This window comes from Anopheles aquasalis, chromosome 2 (assembly GCF_943734665.1).
Source record: "Anopheles aquasalis chromosome 2, idAnoAquaMG_Q_19, whole genome shotgun sequence".
Taxonomy (NCBI): Eukaryota; Metazoa; Arthropoda; class Insecta; order Diptera; family Culicidae; genus Anopheles; species Anopheles aquasalis.
Window position 1 is genome coordinate 68,328,688 of NC_064877.1, and position 11,959 is coordinate 68,340,646.

At 50.4% G+C, this 11,959-nt stretch overlaps 1 protein-coding gene across 1 annotated transcript in view; it reads left to right on the plus strand.

The window, feature by feature from the left end:
- Positions 1-785: 785 nt before the first annotated feature.
- LOC126570889 (TNF receptor-associated factor 4) overlaps positions 786-11,959 on the plus strand; it is a 36,568-nt gene continuing 25,394 nt past the window's right edge. The window contains exons 1-2 of the mRNA XM_050228970.1: positions 786-878; positions 3,286-3,352. Of these exons, the coding sequence (XP_050084927.1) occupies positions 811-878; positions 3,286-3,352 (135 nt within the window). The 5' untranslated portion in view covers positions 786-810. The remainder of the gene's footprint in view (positions 879-3,285; positions 3,353-11,959) is intronic.

The window sequence follows — 11,959 nt, forward strand, 5'->3', positions numbered from 1 at the left end:
ACGATCTTAGAGACACATTCAAGTGATCGATGAGCCGATCGTACGGCATCAAGCATCCTTATGGAGTTCTCCGTTCAAGAGGCGACAGTAGGGCTCCGGTTCAAACGGTATCCACCAGCTCGCCAGAGGTGTGGTGCCCCGTTTTCTGTTCGCGCCTGTAGATTGATAACCCTGGTCGGGGTCTCCGCGGTTTGCGGTGAAGCTGCGCTGCGCGACAACGGCTGCTGCTGCTGCTGACATTCTCCGCGGCAACTGAGCGCACTTGCAGCAACTGGTTGTGCGTCTGGCGCACGTCGCTGCAACGGTAATCGCACACCTTGGCGCGCGCCACACCACATGCAAGCAAGCAAGAAGGCAAACCTCCAGGCCTCCGGTGAACCTGTGAACTCGTTCGCTCGTTCGCTCGCCTGTTCGGTCGCTCGATCGCTTGATCGCAACAGACGGGACGAGTGTGTACTACTTCTTGTTGTCCTCTGGCAGACCTCAAGCGTAGCTGCACTGTCGCACAATCATCAGTTGTTTACCATTGCTCACGCTCGACTGATGCACCGCTCGAGCTCGAACGCTTTGAGCTGCAGTGCAGTGCAGATTTTTGTTTCTGCCGATTCGGACGTGAATTTGGAGTTTTGCAGCGCGTGCGGCTACGCGGTGTCTCGGTGTGGTGAGTGGCCCCAGGTTTGACTGTTTACGTGTTACCCCCCCTTGTTATTGCGGTGGTGTGGGCCGTGTTGAGAGTGACTGTTTTCGAAAGTGCAGTGCAACAGCAGCAGCGGCTATAGAAGCGAGTGTGTGCAAAGTGAGCGTCAGCAAATGTCAGCGATGGAGAACGTGGCCAGCACGGCACGAATCCACCGAACCGAGCTGCTGCAGATGATCAGGTATGCAAGATAGGCAGGCCGGCCCAGCGGTTTTGCGGCACCTTAGGCGATGAGGCAAGGAATGCAAGTTGCAAGGGGAAATGGCAACGTGCCATCAGCTCCATAATGTTGCTGTTCCATTACCGCTTATTCAATCGATAAGGGGGATCAGCCGGATAGCTTTTGGGTGTGTCAGCTTGCCAGCCAGATAGCATAAATCGTAGCATAAGCGATAGTGCGATGCAGAGAATTTAATTAAACGCGTTCGAGGCAGTAACCAACAGCTCAGAGTGTTGGTGATCATGCATGAATCACATCGTTTAGGAGTGTGCAAAGATCAAAGCAAACACTGAAAATGAGTCTCTTGACCCAATAAGTCGTGGATAAGGAATTTGGCTAGTATATTTGTAGTGTTTAGCGTTTACTTCAGCATTCTCGTGATAGACTCTCTAAACAAATACAATCTGCTTCTAGACCTTTAGAGGCTAGTTGTATGTCTTAATGGTCCAGGCCACTAATCTAGTAATATTCTTCGCTTAAGGGGGGACTTCGGTATTTTCGGGCCATAAAAAGGCCCTTTTTCGACGACTTTTTGTGACGTAACCATTCCACTTTATTTATGCAAATAAATGGCATATTAATCTACAACTTTTGAAGAATATTTGGTATTGTTTTGAGCAACATTCATTGAAAAAATAATCCGTGGCATCAAATTTTGGTAGGCGTGTCGACGAAAAGTTACTTTTACGATGTCCATCGTAGCGACATGACGGATCATCTGAAACATACAAATCGATATTCGTTAGAAAGGCTATAAGTTTATCTTGGTAACCCCGGAGAGTTTTTGCTGATATTCCAATTTTTCGATTTTTGGCAGATTTTTGAAGTTGAAAAAGTGATGCTTTTTGCGATTCTGCCAAAAACAACGAGCTTTACAGAATTGTTTTAAGAAAAGTATAAACAATTTTCATGATCTCTTGACGGGATTACCTGGCAAAGAGTGTGCAGATTATGTGTTAAAAATTTCAAATCGATCGGCCCAGTAGTTTTTACGGTACGATGGACACCGACTTTAAAAACGTTGGTTTTGGGAAACGCGCTTCAAAGTAGCGGGCTGCATGGAGCCTTTTATGAAACGCGGATTTTCAAAAATCTGTATCTTTGTCAGTTTTTCCTCGATTGATCCAAAACTTTTACCCAATACTCTTGAAAGGATCAGCTGTCAGGGAAAAATGTTAAAAACATGTGTCACAAAAAAAATAAATACCGAAGTCCCCCCTTAAGGTACACTTTGGTAGCAGATACGAACGTCCCTTCGTAGAAGTATAAGCCTTAGATAAGAATATCGAACCAATACAAGTCGAATCCCTTCTCCCCCTCTCCTGATAGTACCACATAAATAACTCTTCATTTTGCCAAATACAGCCTCACACAATTAACTCGCCGGCATAAGCCACCAGCGATGAGCGATGCAGTCCATAAAGCCAGCCAGCCGCCCGGGCGATCTTCTTGTCCACCTCATTAAGCGCCGATTAAATATTCCGTCCGCGTTCCGCGATTGATCGAATCGGGCATATTTAAATATGCTCTTTTCACTCGCTGCCTTTGCGTGAATCTTTCCGAACTTTTATTTCTATTCACTGGCGAATGACCTTAATTTAGCGCCGCTCACCCAGGCCGCCCGAAAACCGGTAAGGAAGTATCACTCCAAATCGGTCAAAACACGTGGGATCGTGGGTGGGTGCCAGAGGAATTCTCGCCCGCTAGCCAGTGGACGCTAGCACATACACGCGCACGCTTCAAATGGTCCGGTATTTGCCGGTTAGTAGCACGGCTGGTAGCTAGTGGCTAGTAGCTGGGAGAGCGTCTAGTGTCCGTCCGGTAAGGGGGCTACCATCGATCGACCGGATCGTTTCGATCACCTACGGCTTGGCGGCGGACCTTGGACATTCCCAGGCACACGGTTCGGCCACAGGTTGATAGATGTTGCGATACTGCTGCTGCTGCTGCTGCTGCTGCTGCTGCTGGTGGTGCCCGGTTTACCTCATACGCATCATGTGAAGCGGACCCTCTGTGTCAGTGCGTGGGCCACACTTTATGCCTTGGATGGGCAAGGCTGCCAGCAACCCCCCTCCATAGGCCCACACCATGCGTTTCATCCATTTTCATATTAGATATTCGGAGCTGGAGCTCGCTGGTTGATGGAACTGACGACGAATGGCCAGCGAGCAAGCGAACGAGTGAGCGAACGAGCGCGAAACTACAAAATGAATTTCCATCCATCTTCCTCTTTTCGGGTCCCACCTCAAACCGCTGACGACGACGGACACGAATGCCTTGCTCTGCCCTGCCCTGCGCTGCCATCAACAACGTGATCAACGCCCGGCACTCCTACGCGTCGCGCCGCACGGTTCTCCGGACGGTTCAGAGAGAATAATTTGATCGTGAGCCAGCCGGTGCCAAATATGGTGACATCGCAGAAGGACTACGCTACGGTAAGTTCTTTCGGCCATTCTTTTCATTCCTTAGCTCCTCCAAAGTGAAGTGGTGGGTGGGATGGGGTGGGGCAGGGGTTTGAACCTGCGAGATCGGGCATTTAATGCAAACACAAAGTCACCGCCAAAGTCGAAAGTCGTTGAACGATGCCACGCATGACGAACGCCAGAGCCAGATGCAAAACAGCTCACTTTAGGGAGTCGAAACATCGCCTCACCCTTCTCCTGGTCAAAAAGAGCTATCTCAATCCGTCGAAAATCTCGGATGGGTGGATGAGCTGCTTGCTGGCTGGAACGGGGAACCACACCGGCCAATTCGCACGAGGCGGAAATATGAGATTTCGAAAGCGCTTCCTGTCCGCGGCTCCTCGACTGTTGTTGGCCCACAAAAACAACAAGGTCAAATTGAGTTAATTACCTCACTCCCCGGGCCAACGTTCTCCAGACCTCCAGCTGCCGGAAGACTGGCAGTGAGCGTCAAGTGGTCCAGCTTCCCGATTGCCCCCATGCTGTGCATCCTTTTCGGTGGCTTTTGGCGTCGTTTTTTTTTCATTTCGTTTTGTGAACTAGGGTCCTCAGTTTTGTAATTTATTCCCGCGGACCATTTTCGGTTCCACCATTGGCGCATTGGCTAGTTGCTTCTCGGGCTGCAGCACCGGACGCCCGTATCATCGAGGGCGACAAAACCCGAACGGCGGGGGGACCAAGCTGCGCTGGCGTTGACATGTGAGCGCATAAAGACATTAAATGTTGCTGACTGATGGGAGTACACGCGCGGACACAAAACAGCGATGGCCAAACAACAACAGCCACTACGACGACGACAACAACACTGCGGCGACCTCTGACTCGGAGGAGTGACCGCAGAACCGGGCGCCTTTCGAGAGCCCGCAGACCACGCACTCGCCTAACCAGCCGGTGGACAATGGACATTCCTTTCCTAATTATTTCCCACGGCGAGGGTTTTTTTTATGCGCGCACGCGTTTGTGTGCGTGAATGAGTTTTTCTTTTGGCAAACGAGGGGGTTCGCTCGAGCTAAGCAGAACCTTGCGTAGGATTACGAGAATATGGACCTGCGGGAGTAATAGCGACGCCGGAGACGACGACGACGACGATTAACGAACCGCAGCGTGAGGAGTTCTAGAGTCTAAATTACATTTCAAACGCTTTTTGGGAGCTCGCTTTGTGGTGAGTAGAGTGAGAGGCGCAGCAGCAGCTCAATGGAATGTTCTCAGCCAGACCCGGGGGACCATTTTTTATTTTTTTATTTAAATGATTCCTTTTTTCTCTCTTCTGTAAAATTATTAAATGCGCCTACGCCTCGGATGCGGATGCGTTGGTGGCGTCGACCACGACGATCAACAAGTCGCCTCAGTGTTTTGATGTTGCCGGAAGAAGAGACAGGAACCGGTGGTCGAGAAGGGCCACGGTCACCGTCTTTTGATGGATGAGTGATTTCGCGGGGTGAAGGCAACAATCGGTTTCGCTCGGCCAGCATCCTCCAACGCAGCGCAAGGCGCCACAAAACGGATTCAAATCATCGAATGGCCCTTCCGAATTCGGCGCCGTCGCATGTGAAACGCCAACTGCACGTCGTTCTGCTGCCCCGGTTATTAAAGCACACAAAGTGTTTGCATTCCCGGTTTGGTGGCCATTACATGTGGGTGCATTGTATGGTACGTTCTAGGGATTTTTCGGAACAAACCACAATAGGTTGCAATGAGTGAAAGGGGCGCGCGTAGATCCTTCGCGGATCAGGTTTCGCTTTCACTGATCATCGGCACCTTCGCCAGCACCTTTCAGCTAAGCCTTTCCGTCGTGGCGATGGGACAGCATTACGCTGAGCAAACAGACAACTGAGTCTGTCCGGCTAGTGTGCGTCCGGCCGCAAGGACGACTTTCGGTTTGATTTATGTGAAACGGAACCTGAACAAATCCGGTGCTGCTCCCATGGGATGGCGTGCAGCCGTTCGGATCACAGAATGGGTCCGTTGGATAAACAAAAATATCCAATTACCCCTCCCGGGGTGCAGGCAGATGCGCGTGTCCTGCGTGCCGTGCCGTTGGAAATGTTTATTTTCTTTTAGAGTTTACTTTCCAGTTTTTCATTTCCAGGCGACTTTTTCTACGTTTTCTTTCCATAAACGCTCTTCCGCTGGTTAATAACAATAAAGCTGTTGGCAATCAGGATTTGTGGAAGGATTTATTGGAATTGTGACAGCTCCAATCGGTTTGTCGGGAAAATAAATGCATTGCCACTAAACAGAACTACAAAAGGTTACCAGGATCTGCTCCTTTGAGACTTCCTTGGCGCGCTATGCGCAGGATCGAGTGGGCTCGAGTGCGATCCACATTGCTGCTTCTGCAGCGCAGCAACTTGAGCGCGGTACATCAAACATCGTCTTTCAGCAGAGTCTAAAGGAGAGAGAAAAGGCTGCTCTTCTGGTTCTGGAATTCAACTCATCTGCTGCTGCATACGGTTCTGGTGCATATTAACCCATAAGCGCTCAAGCGGCCTCAAGAGCACGGAAATTGCTTTTAATTTCCTTCCGTCCTGAGGCAGCCTCGTTAGGCTCGCTCCGTTGGCCAGATGGTCACAAGAGGGCACTTCTTCGATATGCTTGTGGACGTATTTTGAATACCACCATGCAGAGCAACGGTCTGATGAGGCGTAGATTGCTTTATGGTTTCGTTGAGCATTTGCTGAGAATAGACTATATCAGAAGACCATATAATCGAGTAGATATGGGGTTTATGTTTTAATCTTTTGTTGTACGATCGCCTAGACTCGAAGAACGGATCATAAAATGCACTGTAAAGTAGCTGCACACAGAGTGCAGTGACGGTGTGCAGTCATACGGCACCAACACATGGGCCAACGTGGGGCAACGATCGCGGTTCCGGTTCCGCTTGGACAACATCCACCTCAGCCGCATAACATAAGCCACAAGAGCTGCGGCTACTTATGGTCTGTATGATTTCATTTTTCCTTCTTTCACCTGCGCCACGCCATAGTGCACTTTGGCAAAAGGTTGCCATTATGTAGCAATTATGTTTATGCCGTAGACTGGCTGGTGCTGCTGTTGCTACAGTTCTGCGGTTAAGATCCCTGATCCTCAGTGCTGGCACGCTACCAGCAGTAACTCCCTCGCTTCACCACGCTCACAGTAATGGTCGTAGCGTTCAATCGCTGTCCGGTCTGGTGAATTCATATCGCTCAAACCCTTGTTCTAGTTCCGCTTGGATCCTTTCCTGGGGCCACCATTCCGTAGTACGCATCAACGGAGCCATCAGGGCGTATGAAGAAGGCAGGCAAAACAAAGGAAGAGCGAGAGTACGGTAAGCATTTTACCTCGAATGCGAAGCGATCCATTCAGCAGATGGTATCGATGCTACCGCTTCGAACCTCATCGCCATCCAGATGCTGGATCGATTCCTTTTTCGATTCCGAGTCCTTGTTCTGCTCGATGGCCCGCGCCAGCGAACCCTAATCTGCGTAACAGCAGTCCCTGCACGCAACACTGTAACGCTGTTAGGGAGGTCCTTCTGGAGCACAACCATCAAAATATCGTCTCGTCACCCCTCAATAGTGGTCGTAATCGTCCAATTAGATCCGAATGCCTTTACGAGGACGAACGACGCGTTTTTTGTTCGCTAACAGTTGCGCGTTGGCGAAGCGATCGACCGGCCAACGCATCGATTTTTGCTGCCACAATGGCAACGATCCACCGGAATGGATGTTGACGCTCGCTAACACGTCGTCCTGACTCGCTCGTGACGTGAACAGCGGCCCCGACACCCTGTTGATTACAGCATTCCCGTCACACATCCCTTGCAGGGGAAGCCCTTTCCTGGAAGTTCGCCTTCTCGCTTGTTTTCCCTCCTCCGGACGTTCATTAGCCGCAGCCGTGCATTTGCCAATGAGCGACAAATAACGGGGACCAGCGAGGATACCATATGGTGTCCCGGGACGTTCCCCTTCAAGGTTGTCGCACGGGCACGAGCACGCAAACCGACGGCAGGGGTCGCCGCCATAGTGTCCCGGTCTAGAACGCAACCCCCATTGCAAAGGGGTTTATTTTGCCTCGTTTTCAACGTTCTAATGTAAATTATCGGGAGGTCGCGAGGGTGGAGAGGTGACACACTTCCGGTTACTTCCGGAAACACTTGAGGCGTAACTTCGTGGTCTATGGTCTTTGGTGAGGGGGACCCCAGGATTTCAGCACGCCTGTTTAAAACCACCCGGAATGCCGAAAGTCCAGGACATGGCATGTAGTCGTGTAGGGGCGTGCTGTGGCGGCGTATGGCTGCTGCAAACGCTTTTATGAAACGTTGGAACAGCTGCAGCGTTTGACTAATCTCCATATCCTGCGACGGCGGTGGACCACAGCGAGAAAGGGCGAGAGGGAGTTCATTTTGAAACCGTTTTTCCAAAACATATTCTACATAAAAGCGCATTTGATTTGTAAGGAATTGCCGGGCGGGGTAAACACCAGACGTGGAGCGTGTAGTCGAAGTTCGTTAACGAAACGATCCCTTGCCAGAGTGCCAACGGTCGTCATATTTCCCTTTTTCCTGGGGGCTTGCTAACCTGCAACATAACCTCAATTCCCTTTCGGATTGCATTTAACTGACAGTGGCTGTGGGCAGAAATGGTCGCTCAGAATCGTTAAATACGGCTCTATCTAACCAACTACTGAATCGAGAGCATTATGCAGCGATCGTGGTGGTGATCGCTGCGCTCCGAGCTATCAACACTAATTGCTCATTCATACCTAACTCCGAGATGAATTTTTACGACGCGATGCAGCTTGATAGGTCATTAAAAATGTTCTAATTTTACCAAATGATGTGGCGAGAATTTCATTCCCTGCATCGGCAGGGAGCCATCATCTTTTGGGATAATTTTTAGATGCCGCTTGTTAGTTTTAGTTTCCTCTCGCCCTCAAGGGTGGAAAACGCATCTTGTCCATCCATGTGACCATGTGCTTAGCGTAGACGAAGACGAGAACTATCCCTGACACCCTGAGAACCATCAGAGTGACACAGCAGGCGACGATCGTAGACCACGATCGGTAATTCCACGATTTTATTGCCGGCCTCGACAGTGCTGAATGACCGACCGGGCGTTCTAGAGGAACGTTTCTTGCGGCAGCAGACGCGAACCACATGCTGGTGGCGCTCATCAATGCTGCTTCATATCATTCACTTTCACGCAGAAGTTCGGAGGTTTTTATGACTGTATTTTCCACGAGATTACGAGACATATGCTCCCGTCTGTGCGAGAGTGTTTGATTGGGAATTTCCTCGAACGCAGCTTAGGACACCGAGGACGCTTGATAGGAACCAACCGGTCTGACTGCCTTTCAAGTATCGACAATCGAACCGGGCTCTTCCGGACAACACCGAGCAGTTTCGGACCCTCTCAACGACCCCTATTACTCGCCAAACCAAACACGCCAAGGAAATCCCTTAATTGTTATCCTCTTCAACCATCTAGTGCGCCCGCATTGGCGCATTGGGCCCGGGGGAAATTTCCAACAAAACATATGGCGCGGAAAACCCTCTCAATGGAAGACCGGAGAACCACAACAACTGACGCGCCACTCTGCTGCTGCTGCTGCTGGCAGCATTCAATCGATCGTTTTCGGGTGGGAGGATACGGAGAGGACGGCAACATGTCACGAGGGACCGTGTAAATTATGCTGTTTCACACTTTCGTGCCACGCCAAAAGTGCGTTATCTGGCCAGCATATGTTTTGGGTACGGCCAGCACGGTGATTAGAGAGAAACGGAACGGTACGGTACGGTACTTTGCGATAATCAGTGGCCGCTGGTAAGCCTCTTGAAAATGGCCGAGAGTTTGTGTGGGTTTGACCTCCGGCAACGGAAGGCCGAAAAGGGTCGAAAGTGTTAAGAGGATTGAATACGTTCGGCCCGGCGCTCTGGTAGCAATAATATTTGTTTTGAAAATGAGGATTTCCATCGGCATTTGTCTCGTTGATGGAACATAATTAGCTTTTGAGCAAAGCCCGGAACGGGATGATCCGGAATGTGGTTCCTTCCTGCGGAAGTTGTGCTTCTGGATAATTAAAACGAAAAACGCGCCAGCGCGCGCGCCAATCTGTGCCAATCTGTGGCCACCCAAGCGCGCCACTCTGGCTTCATTTTTTTTTTTTTTTTGTTATGCACTTCCTGTCCGTAGCCGGTGGAAGTTGTCGAAAAGCGGAAGTAAGGTAACCTCATCGAAGCCCGGTTCGAGACCCTCAGCTCGGTGTCGGATCCTTCCGATCGAATTACGGCCTTTGGCGTACCATGCGGCATGCTCCTCGATCCTCCGGCCACCACTCTCACCACGCACACACACCAGAGAACCAAAGGAATGAAGAAAATCCCAACAGGAAAAAAAAATACTCCAAAATCTGTGCGGCACGTTTCTGCCGTCGACAGGATGTGCATGGAACAAGGAAGATGCTGCTGTTGCTTCTCGAAAGGAATGTCTTTCCTTCGTTCGCCATCCATCCTTTCGACGAAGCATTTCAGAAAGAGTGTCCAGGGCATTCGGAGCACCCAACGAAAACCGGGAAGATCTCCGAAACACGCCAACAAGAAACGAAAACTCAAAATGCGATCATGTTCCAACCGGAGGCCGTAAAACCGGGGACAGATGTTATCCACACCATTCATGTGCCGTATGCATGCATGTGTGTGCGGTTTCCTGTGTGTGCGGCCGGGAGGATGGGTGTCCTGCTTGGTGTGCTTATGTTTCGACACAGGAAGCACATCTTCAGTGTGCCAGACCTGCCAGCTCTAGCTTTGCTCTGATCGACCGATCAGATTGCACCACAACAACGGAGGCCTAGAGAAAGAGACAGAGAGAGAGACGCTGGTAGCTGTCGAATCTTCAGGGCAGGGCGTCGTCGTCGTCGTCGTCGTCAGGGAAACAGAGGACCGCTGGAAGCCAGAGGAAGGAACCCGGGCAGCTACCAGGCTGAATAGCGAAAACGGTCCTAAATCAAAGTGTAACGATGAAGGCCCCGGAGCCACTTTGTTGTTTCGAATGACAACATCTGCTTCGTCCATCTGTATTTTGTTCCTAGGCCACGGCGTAGAACCAGTACGGAACTCAAGGGAATTTCTGTTGAAACGCACATTTGAAATCCCTTTTTCGACCAACCATACCAGGCAGCCAGAAGCAAAGATGCGTATGAGTTAATAGAGAAGCCGAAACGCACCGCAACCCGAAGCATTTTCGACCATTCGTTATGACTCCATCTTGCATTTGTCTCGCGAGCTCGTGAAGAAGAACTGGTTAATGGCATTTCCCCGGTTCCGGACGCCAGATAACTGTCGTCGACGGACAGGCAATTGTACCAGTCTGGATGGATCTCGACCGACTGAAGTGAACTTGAGCATTCCCGGTTCTCTGCTCTAATCCTTTACTATTTCCGTAATCCTATTACCCGGCATCGTCACGTGTTGATTTGCCCGGGGAGGTTTATTGCGCCACAAAGGCGCCCTGACCCCGGAGTGACCCCGAATTAATCCTTTCAAGATATGCATCGGTATGGTTCCCGGTCGGTTATGCGCGAGGGTTACGCAACGGTCTGCTGAGGGTTTGCTTTTAATAGCTAGCGATGAGTTTCCATCAGGAGGAGGATCAGGATGAGTGATTGCCGTCAGCAGAGAGCGTTCGTTGAACTCGAATGGTTGGGCTGTGTCACCTTTCAAACGTGCGCGTGGTCATGCTCTTGATAGGATCAGACGCTGACCGTTGGCCAAAGAGCATTGAATGAACCGAAGAAGGCTTATAGGTTGAAGGGCGAACACGAGAACGAATCGTCAGCTCATTGCTTTTCATTTGAAAAACCTAGATTTCATAATTACTCCCAGAGCAATACATCAAAAGGGATGTAATGTATTCACTGACTGAAGATTAAGCACATGGAAAGAATTTCAATTCATGTACAAGCCACGAACCCATTAATTTCCGTTTCACAAAAAAAATGGTTTCCCTTGCTGTAAGATGAAAACAAAGAAAGACACCAGTAATTTCCAAATGCACCTGGCCCGTGCACAGCTGCAACACCTTGTAGGTCACAACGTCCTTGCCGGTAACTAGCACGATCAAGTCAGCGAAAGGTGTTTTCGTGGCAGCAAAAACGGTTTTTTGCAACCACAACGAAACAAAAAAAACGACAACCCACGAGAATGGCCCTAAACCGCGGTGCTGCCAACATGTGCGACACCTTCTCCAGCAGCAGGTTCACTTCACATGCACCGTGTATGGGTGACATCTCCCTTAGTAGCGCCACGCGGCCGGGTCGGACGTCCGCCTCCTTTCGCGAAACGGTTAACGGCTTTCCGAGCAGGCAGCGCAATTTTGAGCAACTGTTAAGAAATCGTGTCTCGCGTGAAGCTTCGAGAGCACACGTAAAATGGCGTCATCGGGGGATTAACATTCTCGAAACTCGCACGGAGCACGTTGGAGACATTCTGACATTCACTTGCCGGAGGAGTTTGGTGTACGATCTTCATTCTAACCCCCTCGGGGGCAGAGGCGAGCGAACAGCAGCTGCAACTGGCAGCTTAACTGCTACACAAAC